This window comes from Xiphophorus maculatus, chromosome 8, assembly GCF_002775205.1.
Source record: "Xiphophorus maculatus strain JP 163 A chromosome 8, X_maculatus-5.0-male, whole genome shotgun sequence".
Classification (NCBI taxonomy): Eukaryota; Metazoa; Chordata; class Actinopteri; order Cyprinodontiformes; family Poeciliidae; genus Xiphophorus; species Xiphophorus maculatus.
The window spans coordinates 23441137-23458328 of NC_036450.1; the positions used below are offsets into that span (position 1 = coordinate 23441137).

General features: G+C 39.6%; 2 protein-coding genes across 2 annotated transcripts in view; one reads left to right on the forward strand and one right to left on the reverse strand.

Moving 5' to 3' along the window:
* Window positions 1-788: 788 nt before the first annotated feature.
* LOC102229077 (proteinase-activated receptor 3-like) lies at window positions 789-9117 on the forward strand. Its single transcript, XM_005802481.3, has 2 exons — window positions 789-4218; window positions 5625-9117. Exons 1-2 carry the CDS (start codon window positions 4152-4154, stop codon window positions 6665-6667), a joined length of 1110 nt encoding a protein of 369 aa, XP_005802538.2. The 5' UTR covers window positions 789-4151; the 3' UTR covers window positions 6668-9117.
* A 6195-nt stretch (window positions 9118-15312) lies between these two features.
* LOC102220687 (synaptic vesicle glycoprotein 2C-like) overlaps window positions 15313-17192 on the reverse strand; it is a 53853-nt gene continuing 51973 nt past the window's right edge. The window contains exon 13 of the mRNA XM_005802449.2: window positions 15313-16220. Within this exon, the coding sequence (XP_005802506.1) occupies window positions 16037-16220 (184 nt within the window). The 3' untranslated portion in view covers window positions 15313-16036. The remainder of the gene's footprint in view (window positions 16221-17192) is intronic.

The window sequence follows — 17192 nt, forward strand, 5'->3', positions numbered from 1 at the left end:
TTATGACAGATTGATGTTCAACTGAACAACACAACGATTATCAATAACTCGATACAATCTGCTGGGTTTCTTCAGATACACAACTTCTTAAGCTAATTTGGAGAATAAACTGAACTTATTGCCCTGTTTTGTACCTCGGATCAGTTGTGTGACTGGATTGAATTAACTTGTTTATAAAGCGCCTTGAGACGACCTTTGTTGGGAATTAGCTCTATGTAAATTAACCTAATTGAACTTAATTAAAGGGGCGGTATTATGTAAAACTGACTTTTTTAAAGCTGTATATCATGTTATGTTATGCCAATGGTTAACCAAAGATTTTCTAGGCCCCCCTATGGTTTGCAATAAAATCCCCCCCCAAAAAGAAGATCAACTGGACACACACATCGTTCAACCAGACGTAAACCTGTACACATATTTTCTTTTCAAACTCCACTGATGTTTATTTCACACTTCAGGTTGCAACAAAAAAAAAACTACAAACCATCTTTACAGTGAAACACTTTTGTGTAACTGGTTTTTTTCTTCTTCATTCATCCATTACGCTTCCCGCGCCCCCCCCCTGCAATGGCACTTCTCAGTGACACACAACAAATGTTGTTAATGGGTTAATAGAGGAGCCATGTTGTGAGTTTCACAAAGAGCAGAAGCTTCTTAAACAGACAGAGACCCAATAAGGCATCAAATTACAAAGTCAAATTTCTTTTACATCAAATTTGACACATACAGCATTTTTATAACACCTGAAGGTAACATAGTTACTGGATTGTGTCATAAAATGGCACTATGTGCCTGGAAAAAAACATGATACTGTCTCTTTAAGAAGTGAAAACAAATTGCTGACTGAATCTAGAGCAGTGCAATTTCAGATTTTGCTTAATCCAAATGTGTGTTGGGATTGTTGGGGATGGCGGGTCAAACTTTTCTTGAAGTTGAAGAATTTGAATCTTCTCCACGGCGGTGGTATCATGCTGCCACTGCCATGCTCGACACTTGGTTCAGTGTTCTGTAGTGTAAAAGTTTCATCTCAACAGACGTCTTATCATCGTGGCCACACAGCTGAGCCTTATTGCCCTCTTAGCACAAAATATTTCCCCCAGAAGGCGTTTGGCTTGCACATGTCAGCACCTGCACACTTTAGCTGAAGACGCTGTTGCTGAGTTTGAGAAAAAGCTTTTTCATGGTAAGCACAGTTTTAACGCTTGGTGATAACAAACTCACTTAACTCTGGAGAACATCTTCAGCATTTGTGGTTCTTGAGTTTTCTCTAAACATGCTCACCAATCCACGTTTAGGAAGAGGGGCTAAACCTGGATTTTCCAACAGGAAAACGGTCATAAAAACATTTCGTAACCAGTTTTGGAACGGAATAACATGCCAACATTAAGTCTTTGGAACAGCCTCAACCCTACAGTAAATAAATTATGCACTAGTGTGTTGCATGTCTAAAATGATCCAAATGAGGCTGTTTACTATGATGAATAACCAACAATAAACTGTAACTCGTTCGCCCAATTCTGCTTTTTCAAATTAACTGGAGTTGTTTGCCGTATCGTCATTTTATCTGGGAAAATGAATGGATCAAAACCCCAAATTCTTCACGGGGAGACCCATCCCCGTGAAGTTATGCCTTTAAAGTTCTTATTTTGAAAAAAAACCCCAACTGATTTATTAATTCTGTTTGACTTTATGGAAAACGGAAGCAGACCAGAGATGTGGTCGTAAAGAAAGACACAGGAAACAGATGGCTGCCAACGGATGCAACGCTGCGTTTGGAGAGAAGGACCGCCGAAGCGACACTCTAAGATGAGTCGTTTATGGATTTTCATTGTTTCTGTGTCACTACTGCTCTTATGGGGCAACAATTAGTTTGTATTTTACAGCCAACCAGTTGGAAACCGCAGTGGTACAGATCAAATGACTTCCCTCTCGACTTTGCTTTGAACGTCTCTGTGGTCTTCATAGCTTGACGTCACTGACGCGAAGCGCTCCCGAGTCTTAAGAAAAAGAAAGAAAAAAAAGTCTGCGTAGGTTGAATGTGAACTGAACACACAAACATTTGAGAAACAGATTTAGTGAAAACACTGAGACATCTGTTAACAGCTGGATGCCAGAGCTCCGATAATAAACTGTCCCTTTGGTCGGAGAAAGTACTGAAATGCTGCGTCTTGCAAAAAAATATATATTCACAGAGCCAAAACCTTTTCATGTTTCATCATTACTAATGGGATTGCATGTGACGGACCAACAGAAACTAGAATGTAGCGAAAAAGCGCGAGAAAAAGCCACGGTGGCCATACATTTTTATTAATAAAACACTTTAATTTAAAAGAAAAAAAGTTACATAATCCAGAGACACGGGTGTGGTCTTTGAGCGACCACGTTAGCGATCAAACAGCATCGTGAACACCGAGGAAAGCAGCACACAGGTCAGGGTGTCATGCTGAGTGTGGGTGGTGGAGGACACAAACGTAGCGAGGCTGAGACATATTGATGATTTAGTGAAAAAAAATGATTTAAAAAAAAAACAATGGAGAACAAAAAACACACAGGACCCAGGAACAAAAAGCCAGCAGGGTGAAGCAGCAGGATTAACAAGGAGAATAAATAGTATATAATGTAGAGCCTTATTGGTGATCAAGGAGCAGGTGGCTGATTAGAAATGGGTTGCAGATGTGAGGAGAGAGAGAGAGAAAATGGCACAAGGGGTGAGGGAGGGTACACAAAGTGGTAACAAAAAGCTAGCGGTAAGGAATATAACAAAACAAGTAAAAACAAGCTGATCTAATCAAAGAAAGAGACAAGAGGCTGGAATCAAACCCCAGATTAACTCAAAACAGGTCCAGGTCCTGACACGGAGAAAGTTATGCTAAAGGTTAAAGGATGATTAGGTAGGTTATAAATCAGATCAATGTTCTGACATCATCCTGACGTGGAAAGCTAAGGCGCTAATAGCAGAGCTAATTTTTCATTTAGCGAGTCAGCTTTTTTCACCGATCCCTGAATCAGCGCTAATTTTCCTGGTTGTTTTCGTGAATGTTCAGTTGAGTAACGTTTGACATCAGTGTTAAAGTTTCGGTTGTTAAGAATAATTTAAGTAGTTAGCCGTTCGATACCTGCTCATATTTTGAAGTGGGTGAATATTGCTAACGCAGCAGTTGTGTTTCCTCTCCTCACATGGAGCCACGTAGCAAAATGGCAATTTTTATTCTCTACCCAGATTGCAGTTCTACAGTAAACAGTTTCAAATCAACTGATTTGCTTTCTGACTAACAACCAACTGTGGTAATTTTGGTAAAATTAGCAACAGAGTTAGCAGAACTTAATTGCTAAAAAAAACTAATAATGACATATGTGTTTCAAAGAATCTCTTTGGAAGCGCAAAAAAAGAGGAACAACAACTAATTTAAATTTGTTGACTGTGGTTCTGTGTTCAATGACTCATTGACACCTGGTGAGTCATTGACATCTGGTGAGTGTCAATATGGCTGAATGTAGCAGAATTAGTGTTTATGATAAGTGCTTTAGGGTTAGCGCAACTAATGTTTTAGCGAGAGCCAATAGAGTGTTTGTGTGTTTTTTTCCAAGGAGCAGCAGCCAGTGACACTGTAAGAGATAAAGTTTTTGCGAAAATGAAGTCCATCGTTTAAGTTCCAACACTGCGAGTTGAGACTAAACAAAGTTGCTCGCCTCCAGACAAGCTTATCGTCTCCGGACAGACATTTCCTCAATAATCGTCCGGCTGTCTTTGCTACGCTTCACCTCACGTCATGTTTCCTCTCACATGAACCATTGCTTCCCGTGTGACAGAGGAACATTTTAATATTTGCATTTCCCTCTGAGTTTAGCATAACAGTCTGCTATTCAAATATGCTGCTGGTCATTATGAAGGAACATTAGGAGTAAACAAAAAGTTGAGGCAGAGGTGTTTCATATGGGTTAAAGTGAAACCAAGAGCAAGCTGGGGTGCTGCAGAGTTCATGATGCTTTTTTTCCACCCTTCAGTCTGTGGGTTAGAGGTGGAACTTCTCACTTGAACACTCCCACAGGGCTGACAGCAAGCTGCGGCGCAGAGAGGGGAAACTTGGCAAACAAAAAGCTGCGAGGTTCACTTCTGAGAAGAGCGTCGTTTGACTGCGAGGCAAAACAACATGAGGAAACTTTTCATTCTCCTTCTCCTGTTTGCCCTTTTTGTACACGGGACACTTCAGAAACATGGTAAGAGATGCTTTTTTAAAAGACAGATTTAAGTGAGGTTTTATTAAGATCGTTTTATATGTAACATGGAACTTTATACGCTTTCAAAACATGGACCAAGACGCGCACACACAGATTGACTGACTCGTTGACAACAACAGAATAATTTCCCCACAGCCAATTCGTGCTCCTTTCAGATTTTGTTTTCTCTGGATTAAAAGACGGGTCTAAAATCCCAATGATCTTTAAATCTCTGTGAAATAGAGAGTTGTTTGACATTAAAGCTTATATATGTGTGTGTGTGTGTGTGTGTGTGTGTGCGCGTTTGTTTCTAATACCTTGTGGGGATCATTTTCCTGACATATACTACGTTGTGGGGACACTTCCCCTTGTGGGGACCGAAGCCTGGTCCCCATAAGGGGAAACGCTGTTTTTGGATCAGGGGTCAGATTTAGGACTAAGGTCTGAATTGAGTTTTGGTTAGGGTTAGGTATGTAATGAATAGGGTTAGGATAAGGGTAAGGTTTAGGCTGTAGAAATGAATGGAAGTCAATGGAAAGTCCCCGTAAAGATAGCTGCGCAAACGTGTGTATTTACAAAGGACTTCTCCTGTACAATCAGTGCAACGCAAAGTGCTTCATGTGAAATAAAAGACATGATGAAGGGAAAAGAAAAATGTAAGAACTACAGCAATCTCTGCATTAAAAAGAAACAATCGTAGTCTGAAGGGCTGAGGAAACTGAGGTGTGAAAGCAAAGATTTAAATGAGTAAAAAGAAAGAGTTAAGATTATGAAAAACTAAAAAACAAAACAATAAATACATTTAAATAATGACTGTAAAAATAAATTAACTCAAACAGCTGGTATGAAAATAACAGCAGTCAAGCAATATAGGTGTGGCAGATAGATTTACTTGAAATCAATAGTTTGTTAGATTGTTATGATTCCACTAAGTTAGAACTAGTTTCTGTTTTTGATCATTTCTTTACGTACTTTAGTCTTTCCTTTGTGTGCTTGTTTTTTGGTTATTTATTATTATTATTATTATTTATTGTGCCTGTAGACGTATTGTTTCTCTCTGTTAGTGCTGACGTTGTTTTCTATTTTTCCCTTCCTTCCATTGGCTTATGTTCCTCTTTTTGAACTTCCACTTTGCTGTCTGTATTTTGGTCCGATTCCTGTGCCAGACGTGACGCAGATGAGTTTATAGATATTTCTTAATTCACAGAAGTCAGCTAAAAGCCAATCCCAAAAGCTTGCTTTTGGAAAATAACAGTGTTCTCCACTGCGCTTTGTGCATTTAAAACGTCGGATCGTAAAGGAGATAGTTGCCATGCCGTCTGGTTTGTTCTAGACCAAAGATTAAGAACAAATGCATGTCAAAACAAGTTTTTAAAAAAATGACAGAATGTCTGAATTTCTTGCAGGAAAAAAGAAGAACTTGCCGGAGAAAGTGTTCCCTCAGCCCAGAGTGTTTTTAGGAATCCGTCCCACACTGTCTGACGCCCATGGCACCCAGCCTCCCAACGCCACTGATCCTCCGTCTCTGCAGGGCTTAAGCGACACTGCCGTAGGGTACCTCAAAGGACTCCTGAGCACCAGAGTCATCCCCGTCATCTACCTGCTGGCGGTAATCGTCGGGATCCCGACCAACATCACCATCCTGTGTTTGCTCGCCACCAAAATTAGGAAGGTGTCGTCCGCCATCCTCTACTGCAGCCTGGCCGCCTTCGACCTGTTACTCCTCGTCTCTCTCTTCTTCAAGGCTCACTACCATCTCCTCGGAAACAACTGGGTGCTCGGAGAAGCCGCCTGTAAGGCGGTCACCGCCTGTTTCTATGGTAACCTCTACGGCTCGGCTCTGACTCTGGCCTTCATCGCCGTCAAGCGCTACATGGCGGTGGTACACCCATTCATGTTCAAAACGCTGCCCAAGAAGAGGTGCATGGCCTTTGCCGTCCTGGTCCCATGGCTGGCCTTCGGCGCCTCCGTCGTCCCCCAGGTTTTGGTCCAACAGACATTTTGGGTCTCCCAGCTGAACCGCACCACCTGCCATGACGTGATGCCCCTGAAATCTGACTCTCACAAGTTCCTGCTCTTTTGCAACCTGACTCTGGCGGTTCTGTGCCTTCTGGTGCCCATGGTTGTCACCACAGTGTGCTTCATCAAAATCCTCACCGCCCTCAACCAGTCGCACTACGACTGGGCGATGTACATCAAGTCCAGCTCTCTGGTGTTTACCATCTTTCTGCTGTGCTTCCTTCCCACTGGTGTCCTGCACTTTCTCCATTATGTGCAGCTGTCTGCGGGAGGGGCAGAGAGTCTGTACAAATATTTCAACATGGCGGTGTGTCTCTGCTGCCTCCACGCTTGCCTGGACCCCTTCTTCTTTTTCCTCATGTCCAAGTCTGCAGGAAGCAAATTGTACTTTCTGACCTTCAAAGGCAAGAACGTCAGTGTGTCATTCTGAAAGACAATAAGGGTGTTTTCACACCTGATAGTCCTTTAGACTCGGTTCGATGGGGTAACGTGTTACATTTTCAACATTTGTTACATTTTCAACTGGTGCGGTTTGCTTTCACACTAAACTGTGTCAAACGATCCCAGCCCTTTGAAAAACCTGTTTGGGCGCTGCACCAAGAACCGCTGAGGGGAATTAACATCCTACTTCGCAAAGCGTAAACAAAAATGAAGTAGGGTCATAATTTAGCAATTGTAGGACGTCTGTTTTGTCTTTGGTAAAAGACCATGAGCCGTTTCTCTCGCTACCGCTTTGGAGCGATCTCATGTCTGCTTGCATTCACATATGCATTCGAACCGCGCCACAGTTCACTTCAACAGAACTGAGACTTAGGTTTTTTTAGGCCGAGCAGAGTTTGCTTCTTACATCCGCATCAGAGTTCGATTAGGCCATGAACACCTTCCCAAACGAGTCGGACTTTCGGGGCAAATGAACTAGAGTTCAATTAACGTGAACTAAACAGTCCTGGTGTGAATGCACCCTAAATGTTTTAAAGAAAACTGACAAATTTCATGCTTTCTGTGGCTGGAACCCAAAGAGAAAGTAATTCGGGTTAAGGGAGCGTTAGCCTTGATGCAAAGGCTGTTTTGAAAGTAGCACTTTTCTTTTCAATAAATGTTTATGACAGATTGGTTTAATGAAACCTGTACCTTTTTTACCAGTTTGATGTTAATGTTACAAAATAGTTGAAAGCATTCTTAAATGTAATTTCTTTCAAGCTGATAAGTACGGAGCCCCTCTGCTGACACGGGAGACGAAAAAAACCCCAAAAAACTACTCACACCTCTTGAAGCTCTTTTACATTTGGAAAAGCAGCATTTTGTTTGGATTTAAGAATAATGCATGAAGGTTTATGACTGAAAATGTTTTACAAGGGGCAGACATTGCAAATTAGCTTTGGCTACAAATGTTAGCATGTAAGGTGGTTGTTAATACCTGGGACTTGTTCATATCGAAATAGATAATTCAATTCAACGCCACTAAAACCAGATCTTATTTTAAAAAACCATTAAGGATCAAAGTGCTGTACAGATGAGTAAAACATAAAAAAAGATTAAAAAGGCATTAAACAGATGCAATCATAAACATAAAGGAGAATCAAATAAATGAGTAAATAATACTTGCAACATCTCAGATGGCGTCGAAACAAAGATGGGTTTTATGACGGGATTAAAAAATGTTCCATCATGCTGTAACTAGTTTAAATTCCTAAGAAAGCTGGACAATGTTCCAAAGAATAGAAGCGTTTAGCTGCCAGTGTTACGTAATAAATTCAGGAGACGTGTCTCAGTAAAGCAGGAAAGTTTCTCATTTTAATGACTCACAAAATTAAATACCTTAAAACGCCATAAGGGGGTTTCCTGTGACTCTCCATCTTCTCACTCTGTTTCATCTTCTACTGCAAGGTGTTGCTGTTTTACTGTTACGACTTTTCCTGTTGAAACGAGAACACAGTTTGGCTTTAGTGAGGTATAAACCTCTATGCGGCTGTTTTATATCTCTTTAAACAAAAACGTTTCTCATTATAACGAAGTACTTCTCTTGAATTTATTTTCATCCTATCTAAATGGCGTAAAACGTGGTTTCCTGCAGGTGGATTATCCTGTAAACAATGCCATCATTCACCAACTTCTTGGACAGCCAGTAGCTACTGTCCTTTTTGGAAAGTCATGACCTGGAAAATGACGAAGCACAACCTTGCTACTAAAAGTAAAGCTAGCATGCCAAGACTTAAGAGCTGTAAGCACAAAAGTGGCAGAATGCTAACTAGCTAGTAACTCAGATTACTGTTAGTTAGCTTGGCAGACGCTGCTCCATACACAGCAGAGCAGCAAAAGGAGATGCCACTCCATAAAATAAGCACATTTACTTGGAACTACTCTGACTTTAGATCTGGAACTTCTTGTGACAGAAGCCGAAATTAAATCTTGATTTTTCTAAATATCTTCAGCTCGGACAAATCTTTGTTTTGAGTACATGAAACGACTGACACTCACCCTTGTTGCCTCACTCTTCGTTATGCGGTCAGTATAACATGGATTGCACTGAGGAAATACAACTTCAGCAGTGCATATTGGCTGTTATGTGGCTGCAGTTTTAGATGACTAGAAAAAAAAACAAAAAACACTGGGTTGGTCAAAAGTTTCACTGACAAGTCCCAGCACGACACTGGTTTAATGTGAAGATCCATCTTGTGTACATTTTTCTTGAGCAAGAATGAAACGCAGAGTAAAAACCAGCACTTATTTTGCTTAAGCTTTGCTCTTTATAAATGTATTTATTTGTATTTTTTTTACTGTGAAGATCTCCTTTGTCCCTTTTATTAAATGTTATCCTGTATTTCACTTTACATATTGTATAGCTTACTGATGATGATTAAATAAATAAGTTGCAAAATATGTGTGGTTTTCATTGGAAGTTGTAGGTGGTTTATTAAGTATAATGGGTAACATTTCGCTCAGACAGCTGATGTTCACTGTCAGGTTGGGCCGAAGGGTGTATGTTCCAGGTAAGGCTGAAACGATTAATCAAATTAATCGTGATTAAACATTTATTGAAATAATCGTCAACTAATCGATTATTAATCGTTAACTGGACTATTCAGACTCTAAAAAATGTCCATTTGCTGAAAGAACAACACAGTCAGAGTAGCAAATAAGTCAAAACTACAAATAATCAACAGTTTTTTAAAGGAATGCTATGTTATTTGATTTCTTATTCACAAAAGTAATTGAATTATTTGCTTATTTGCATCTTTCATTGTACTTCAAATATTGTATAAAAAAGCCTTACGTGGTTAAATGAAAAAAATTGCAAAATTTGCCATTGTTTTCTTTTGTATCAGATCAATCAATTAATCAATAGAAATGTCAATTGTCAATTGCTAAAATAACCGTTAGTTGCAGCCCTGGTTTCAGAGTGTTAAAAAGTGAATTGACTGTGTGTGCTGATTTTTTAAAAAACTTTTGGGACATGTCCATTTGTGACCTTGATTTCATGGCGTGCCATTTGGTCTGTCACATAAAATCTCAAGAACATACACCGGAGTTTTAGGCTCGTAATGTGAAACACCTGAAAATGGTCAAGAGTTGCAAATGCTTGGTCAGCTTAGGCCTGTTTCCCGACACAGCAGGAGGAATTTTTGCAATCGCAGCAAAATACTTAATGCAACATCATTTTGAATTTCCTCAAAACTAACTTCTTCATTCCTCATCTCTCTGACTAAACATTTCTTTTCTCGCCCGTGGGCTGATATGTAATATTTGTAAACTTTTGCTATCAATCTCTCACATATCTTCCTCTGATTTTAATGGAAATACTGTCAGATATTGACCTTTCTTTGCATTTCACATGGTAGTATTCTCTGCATCATTTAATCTCAGACTAACAAAACATATTTCTTGGACTTCCTCATTCTTATGTGTTTCTGCATGTGCTGCACATCTATACCATTTACACAACTACTACTTAAAAATCATCATAGTAAATTATCTCATTCAACACTGTGCAAGCACTTTGTCTGCGCTGATGAAGACTCACTTACCTCAGGATCAAAGATGCTTGAAAGATTGAAATATTTGAAGCCAATAATTATCTGACCACCTGGAGCTCAGTGGTATTTTCTGACAATGACACTGAAAGTCCATTACCAGGTCATTCGATCCTTAGATATGTAAAGAAACCATCAAAATGCCCAGATCACAGTAATCCATGCAGTTTGGCTCTGAGAAATCCACATTCTGGATCCTGACACACATCCACTTTGCGCCTCTGTAACACGTTTTTTCCAAGTGTGAAACAGTAAAGTAAATCACATGAAAGTAGCTTTAGAACTGCAGAATCCCTTCAAATAGTCTAACCCTTTCGCCTAAATGTAGTTTCTTATCTTTACCATCAATTAATCTTTTTTTATTTCCTGAGGTTTGTACTGCACGCTAGTTTTACTAAATCATGATTTGCAGATAAATTGTTGTTGCTTAATGTTTTATAGTATTTTAAACGAAGCAGCCAAAAGTCTATATGTGAAACGGTTTGGTGCCGCAGAATATTGTCATGACAAAACACTGCAGTGCTGTTCAAACACAATACTTTGCATAACAAGTTTTTTTAATGTCCGTCTCCGGGGTAGTTTGGCTCTGTAGGAAAAGAATGAGCATCTTCCTCGTGCCTCCCCTTTTTCTGACCAATCACCAGTCCGAGGAGAATGGCTCTTATGTAAGTGGGACTGAAAGCACTGCTCAGAAGAGGAAAAAATTATGTGTTTTTGCACTGCTACATGTGCTTCAGCTTTAGGTTTGTGTAAGGTTCGTTAAAGGGCAAGGCTTAGTTAAGGACCTGCAGTCGGTCAGCAGAGCCAGGAATAAAACATTTCTCTATTTATGACTATTCTATTTTGTAGAACTGTCGAACGTGAAGTGAAAACTTGTTTATTTCTGTGTCATGTCTTAACCTCAAAACACAAAGTTCAGCTCATGAATATGTTTTGGTTTGGTGATTTCTAAATGTGTTGGAGCTATTCTGGTAAAAAGCAGAACCAAAACTCGGCCTAACCAGACAAAACAGACTTCCCTTTAAGTGTTCAAGTAAAACATTTAGAAACACCTGAATATCTCACACGAGGGAAAGAAAAAGTAGAGACTGTGGGAAAATGGCAGAAATTGCTTATATTAGAAGGCCACATTTTACACCAAATTTAGTAATTTGGCAAGAGGCAACTATATACGCATCCTTCTCCTACTCTTTTTCTAGACTCTGGATTCCCAAATGATGTACAAAATTTACATTAAATCTTTAAATTAAACTTTGGACCAACAACAGTTCAGCCATTTTTCTTCTAACCCATATAAGACACAATGTTCCATCTTGTTCATGAGGTGGCTTAACACAAGAAAATGGACAGTTGTTAGTTTTTCTTTCCATTCAGCTGTAGCTATCTTAGGACAGCCAACTAGCTTCCTTAGCAATCTCTCCCTGTGGCTTACCGTCCTTGTAGAGAGTACGAGCCCATAATAGTCAATAAAGAGCTTCGTGAAACGAAGAGGAAGCTATTTCTATTAATTATATTCAAATGGTGCCACCTGGTGGTTTATTAGGAGAATGTAATAAAAAGCCTCACAACTCTTCAAATGAAACTCTTTATTCAGTTTGTGGAATCCACCTTTAGCGCCTCATTCTCTTTTCTTATCAAAATAAATCATGTCAAGGACACGTAAATTGTTTTACACACAATCCCAAACTTTGTTCGGCAGCAAAGGTCCTCGAATCTGACGCTTGCCGTCCTTGTTGCTCAATTCCGGCAACAACATTTCCGGCTCCCAAATGTTATAATTCATCTAACTAAAAACTCTCTGGACGCAGATTCGAGCGCCTCTGCTGGGTGAACAGTTTGCGGGACGTACATTTTTGCGCCAGCGCGCGCTCTCGCGGCTCCGTGAGCATCCGTCCACAACACATCTGACGACACGCAGCAGCGGTACATTCATTAACCCGGGAAAACGCGTCTCCTAACCCGCACAAAGGAACAACGAAGATACAGAAAAATGGCTGGAGAGCGAGGGGGGGAGGTACACACACAACATGGAGACTTTAGTAACAAACATGCAGGATTTTTGTGAGACGTTTGTTCGGCACAAGTCGGAGCTGCAAGGGTAAAAAGCGCTAAACGCGGTAAAGAGAAGTTTTAAAATCTGGTAAAACACCTAAAGACAGAAAAACCGTCCGATTTACTAGGGCCATTATAGGCGAAGGAGTAAATTTACGCCAAAAAAATTCAGAGAAAACTTTGAAAAGTCAAAACTTTCTGAGTTTTTCCTTGCAATGTTCGACTTACTGGACCTCACAAATTTCTTCACTTTTCTATAAAATTTCCAACATTAATCTCAAAATTTCTGAGTGTTTTGATGGAAATGTGCTCCCTTTTTTTCTAACGACCATGCTGTAGTAGGATTTATTAATGACAAATAAATAAATAAACTATTAAGAATGAAAGCACTACCAAATTGGGAAATGCATTGTGTTACTGAACATTTCCAGATATGAGGGTTTATCCTTAAATCCCATTGCACAATCGAAGTACTGTTAGCATAGCAGCAAGCATGACGTTCAGACGATGCTGTTGATCATTTTAGTTTACTCAAATGCCCTCCATACAATAAAAATGGAGGTATCCCTCTAGAAAGAGGACATTAGCAGCGTTTCAAATTGAGCTGTTACGGTTATCTAGAGGAAACTCCTAAAACTTCAAAAAACCATTTCTAAAATTATTTACTTGCTTGAGACTCGCAGACCGTTGAAACATTTGCTCTCATTGTGCTGAGATCTAAAAAAAAAACACAAATTGCACAACAGACTAAAACAGTCGGCCGTTTAGCAAATATAATCTGCTAAAATTTTTGAGAGCTAACACCATAGACATGGCTTTTATTGTTGGTAGAGGATGTTAACTAAACCTTTTGTACAACACACTTGAATGGTTAAAAAAAAGAGGAAAAAATTTGAGTGTCAGAACCTTCACGCACACACACATCCATAAGGAACCAAAGGAGGGGAAAAAAAGCAAGAAAGAGCAGCAAAGCATCCAGCAGAGGTTTGGAAGAAGAGCTGGGCTAGACAGAGAGAGAGGCACAAGTTCAGAGAAAGGCTTTTGAGTTTCACAGGGAGCAGCAGCAAGGCAGAGGAGGTCAACACAGGACACAGAGGACCAAGAGACACCGTGAGCAAACCGACAGGAGAAACATAGAAAGAAAGAGAAGCACAAGTTTAGACACCGACAGAAATGTCCTGTGGCGTAGATTCTTTACAGAAGAGCGAAGCCCTTCGTGGCGAGCTTGACGCCGCGACACGTACAGAGACACGAAGAGAGGAAGAGACAGGAAGCATTCAGACAAAAAGGACTCTACTCCCAAAAGTCTCCACAGTAAAAAGCAGAAAATGTAAACTTTTTTTTAGTATTTAGAAATGTAGCTGCAGAAGTTGCCAGTTTTGACTAAACTACTTTATTATTATTTCATTTTATTACTTTTTTACCTTATGACTTTGTCAGTCTTGCAATTTGCGTCAAAATGCTTGATGATCATCAACCTTTCATTATATGTTCATCATGAAGAACATATTTCCAGTTTCTAACTGGTGACTAGACACAATGCAGCACAAGACGCCCAATGCTAAAACTATGAAAGGTTGTTAAGAGAGGTTTTGGAGCTTGCAGTTGGATTTGCATGAAACATGAAAGGATTGTTATAATTCTCAACAACATACGCCATGTTATCCAGCGTAGCAACACCCCAGTTTCAAAGATTTTAATACATAAATGACTCCACCAGTATTCATAAAACAAAACAAAAGCAAATGAAGTCAAAATGGGAACGATTGTGAAAAAAACACACCACAAATGTGTAAAACTAAGATGGCGTATTTGAGTCCTTGCAAATAGAAAAAGCAAAGAAAAATTCTGCCCAAAAACTGAGAAATTTTTAGATGAACAAGTTTTCTAGAAACACTTTCTAAGATCCAAAAGTCAAACATTTGCAACTTTTGAAACTCAGCAAATTTCCAAAGTTGCATATTTTTGACTTTTCAAACTCAGTAATTTCCTTTTTTGTTTAGTTTTGTTATTTTCTTGTAGAAAAATTTCCGAACTTAATCTACAATGACTCTAATACATCAACAGAGTAAAACCCTTGAATTTCAGTCGTGTACTTTCTTTTAATCATAACTTCAGGTTGAATTTTCCACGGTCTGGTTTGGATCTTTTACTTTTAGTTTATTTTTTTCAAATCTGATGGCATAATGTGCAATTCTAGAAAACAACCACTGGGTGTCACACTAGAGCAGCAGTGTACTATGCAAAAGCCCCAGCAACGTTTCACTCACGGAGCTCCAGCAGTCAGTAAACACTTTGCCAGGCTGTTGAACATAGAGACATGTGGAAAAGCCTCTCTTTTCACCAAACTGTAACTTTCACGTCTTTTCAAATGATGAGATGCTACATCAGTGCAAAACTATGAAAGCTCAATTTCTGCATATGGAATTTACTCTAGAGCAGCGTTTCCCAATTCCGGTCCTCAGGCCCCCCTGCTCTGCATGTTTTAGATGTGCCTCTATTCCAGAGCAGCTGATTCAAATGATTGCATGACCATCAAGTGCTGCAGAAACCTGTTGATCACCCATATATTCAATCCAGGTGTGTAGCAGAAGGGAAACACCTAAAACATGCAGGGCAGGGAGGCCTGAGGACCGGAATTGGGAAACGCCGCTCTAGAGGTTCCTTATAAAGAACCACTTTGGAGACGTTTTGTTATATTGTTTTTATTTTGACCATAACAGCTGCTTCTGCTATGACAAATAAATAATAAATGAATAATAAAACAGAGCAGCTGTTAATGTAAAGGTTTTGTAAGAAGACTGGCGCTATTAGTCATCTCTTGTAATTTTAATCTATCCAACTTCTAATAAATCTTCTTTGGCTTCTTGATGAACGTTTGCAATATTAATATAACGGTCACTACTGATGTCATTGTAGGATACCATATAAAAAATAAACTTAATATACTTCAACAATATGTGGAAAATTATTATTTGAAAAGTAACAAAATATATTAAACTAGTTTTAAAAAAAATGGTTCATCACAGCCATATTTATTTCTGCTGACTTTTCAAAATATAAATGCACAACAGAAGTAGGTTCTGCCTTCCAAGGGGCATATGCATGAATAATTTAAGAGACATAAAGGCCAATGTTTGATGATTATGTTGTTTTGTGATCGTTTGCAGCACTAATTGAAAAGCCGTGTTGTTTCTCAAAGTGCAAACTCATTGACAAGTCATAGAGCATGTAATTGTGTCTGTATATACTTTCTTTCTGAGCAGTACTGGGGAAGATATGAAAGGTTGCTGAAACACCAAGCCTTTTGCAGCTTTTGTACACACCTTTGTGTGTACCTTTGCATGTGTGAAAAAGCTTGTAGCTAATGAGCTGCTGTTTCATCTCCACTCATGAAGCCTTCTGCTTTAAACACCAACAGTTCTGGAAAAAAGTTAAACTGGCATCTGGTGCATCTGTAAGACAATTTTCAATACAAGCTTTCTCTGTAAAACTGCATTAGACTCTTAACCAGGTATTTTACTCAGAATCAACTGAACAATCATTACCTGTAATTTTGAGTTGTTGTGATGCTTAGCATTGTTTCTTTTAAATGAAATACATTTGGGAAATGGCAGCAATAACTGTTTCAGTGATGTTTAAATAAACAATAGCTGAAAACCAAGTGTTCAGTAGGCTGAGTAAAAACCTGGTAAACCTGTTATTTTGGCCGCCGTTCACATGAGGACGTTGGATCGTGTGTCTGGTAGTCGGAGGCCCACCAGTCCGCCACCAACCAAAACAGCTGACGCCAGGAGAATAGGAATAGCCTTGGTGATGCCAACCAGGGAGCCAAAAATCAGGTTGCCAAGAACTGCTGCCAACTTACAAATGGCGTTACAGAAGCCAAATCCTGTGCCCCTGAAGATCAAGAGACAAACAAAGCAGTCAGCCATGAACAGAATGTGTATCCTTAGCTACAATCAAAAAGATCAGATGTTCAGTCACTCACTTATACTTAGTACCAGCTACTTACTGAGGACTTAAGTAAGGGTAGCCAGTGTCTTTTGTTTTTCCGACATCACTTTAGTGTGACTGTATTTAATAATTATCCGATGAGTATTCAGTTTCACTGCGTTGCTAGGAACACCTGGCCATTCCTCCAGAAGAGCATTTGTGAGGTCAGTGAGTAACCCACGCTCACAGTTCCCTTTGTAGTTCATCCCAAAGATCCTCAACAGGTTGAGGGATTTGTCAAGTGTAGTTTCTTTACACCAAACCTCACATTTTCTTATAGACCTTACTTTGTGCACTGGTGTGCAGTTATGTTGGAGCTGCAGGGACCATCCCCAAACTTCCCACAAAGTTGGGAGCAACAGAACTGGACAATAAATCAATAGGAATATATGTCGCGATAGACACTTGACCAACAGCTAATACGTCTGATTGAATGTTCAGATATGTAATATATTCACTGAACTCCAATCCAAATCCGTACAGCATTCAGGGGGATGTAGGAAGGAGACAAACTTTAGCCGCTCAATCTCTGAAGTGGCAACAACAAATTGATTCACTCTGTGGTTACCTAGCAAAGTAACTCACTACTCACTTATTTAGTGAGTAGTGAGTAGTTCCTTTTAGGGGTCTACTCACCAAGACAAGATTTCAAGAATAACATTTCATTGCAATTCCTCCTTTCCCAAATTGTACACTTCACACAGTGTGGTAATGCAGCTACGAATTTCCCTTGTTTCCACTCTTCTTGGGTCATATGCTTTACAGTGCTAGATGTGCCACTTTACATTGTACTTGGTGATGCAAGGCTTAAATGAAGCAGTTTGGCTCTCTGCACGCTGTTTTTGAGCTAATCTGAAAGTCACATATAGTTCGGAG

Coding starts and splice junctions, on each gene's coding strand:
- LOC102229077 (XM_005802481.3), top strand. CDS start 4,152: ATGAGGAAACTTTTCATTCTCCTTCTCCTGTTTGCCCTTTTTGTACAC. Junction 4,219..5,624: donor CGGGACACTTCAGAAACATG/GTAAGAGATGCT, acceptor AATTTCTTGCAG/GAAAAAAGAAGAACTTGCCG.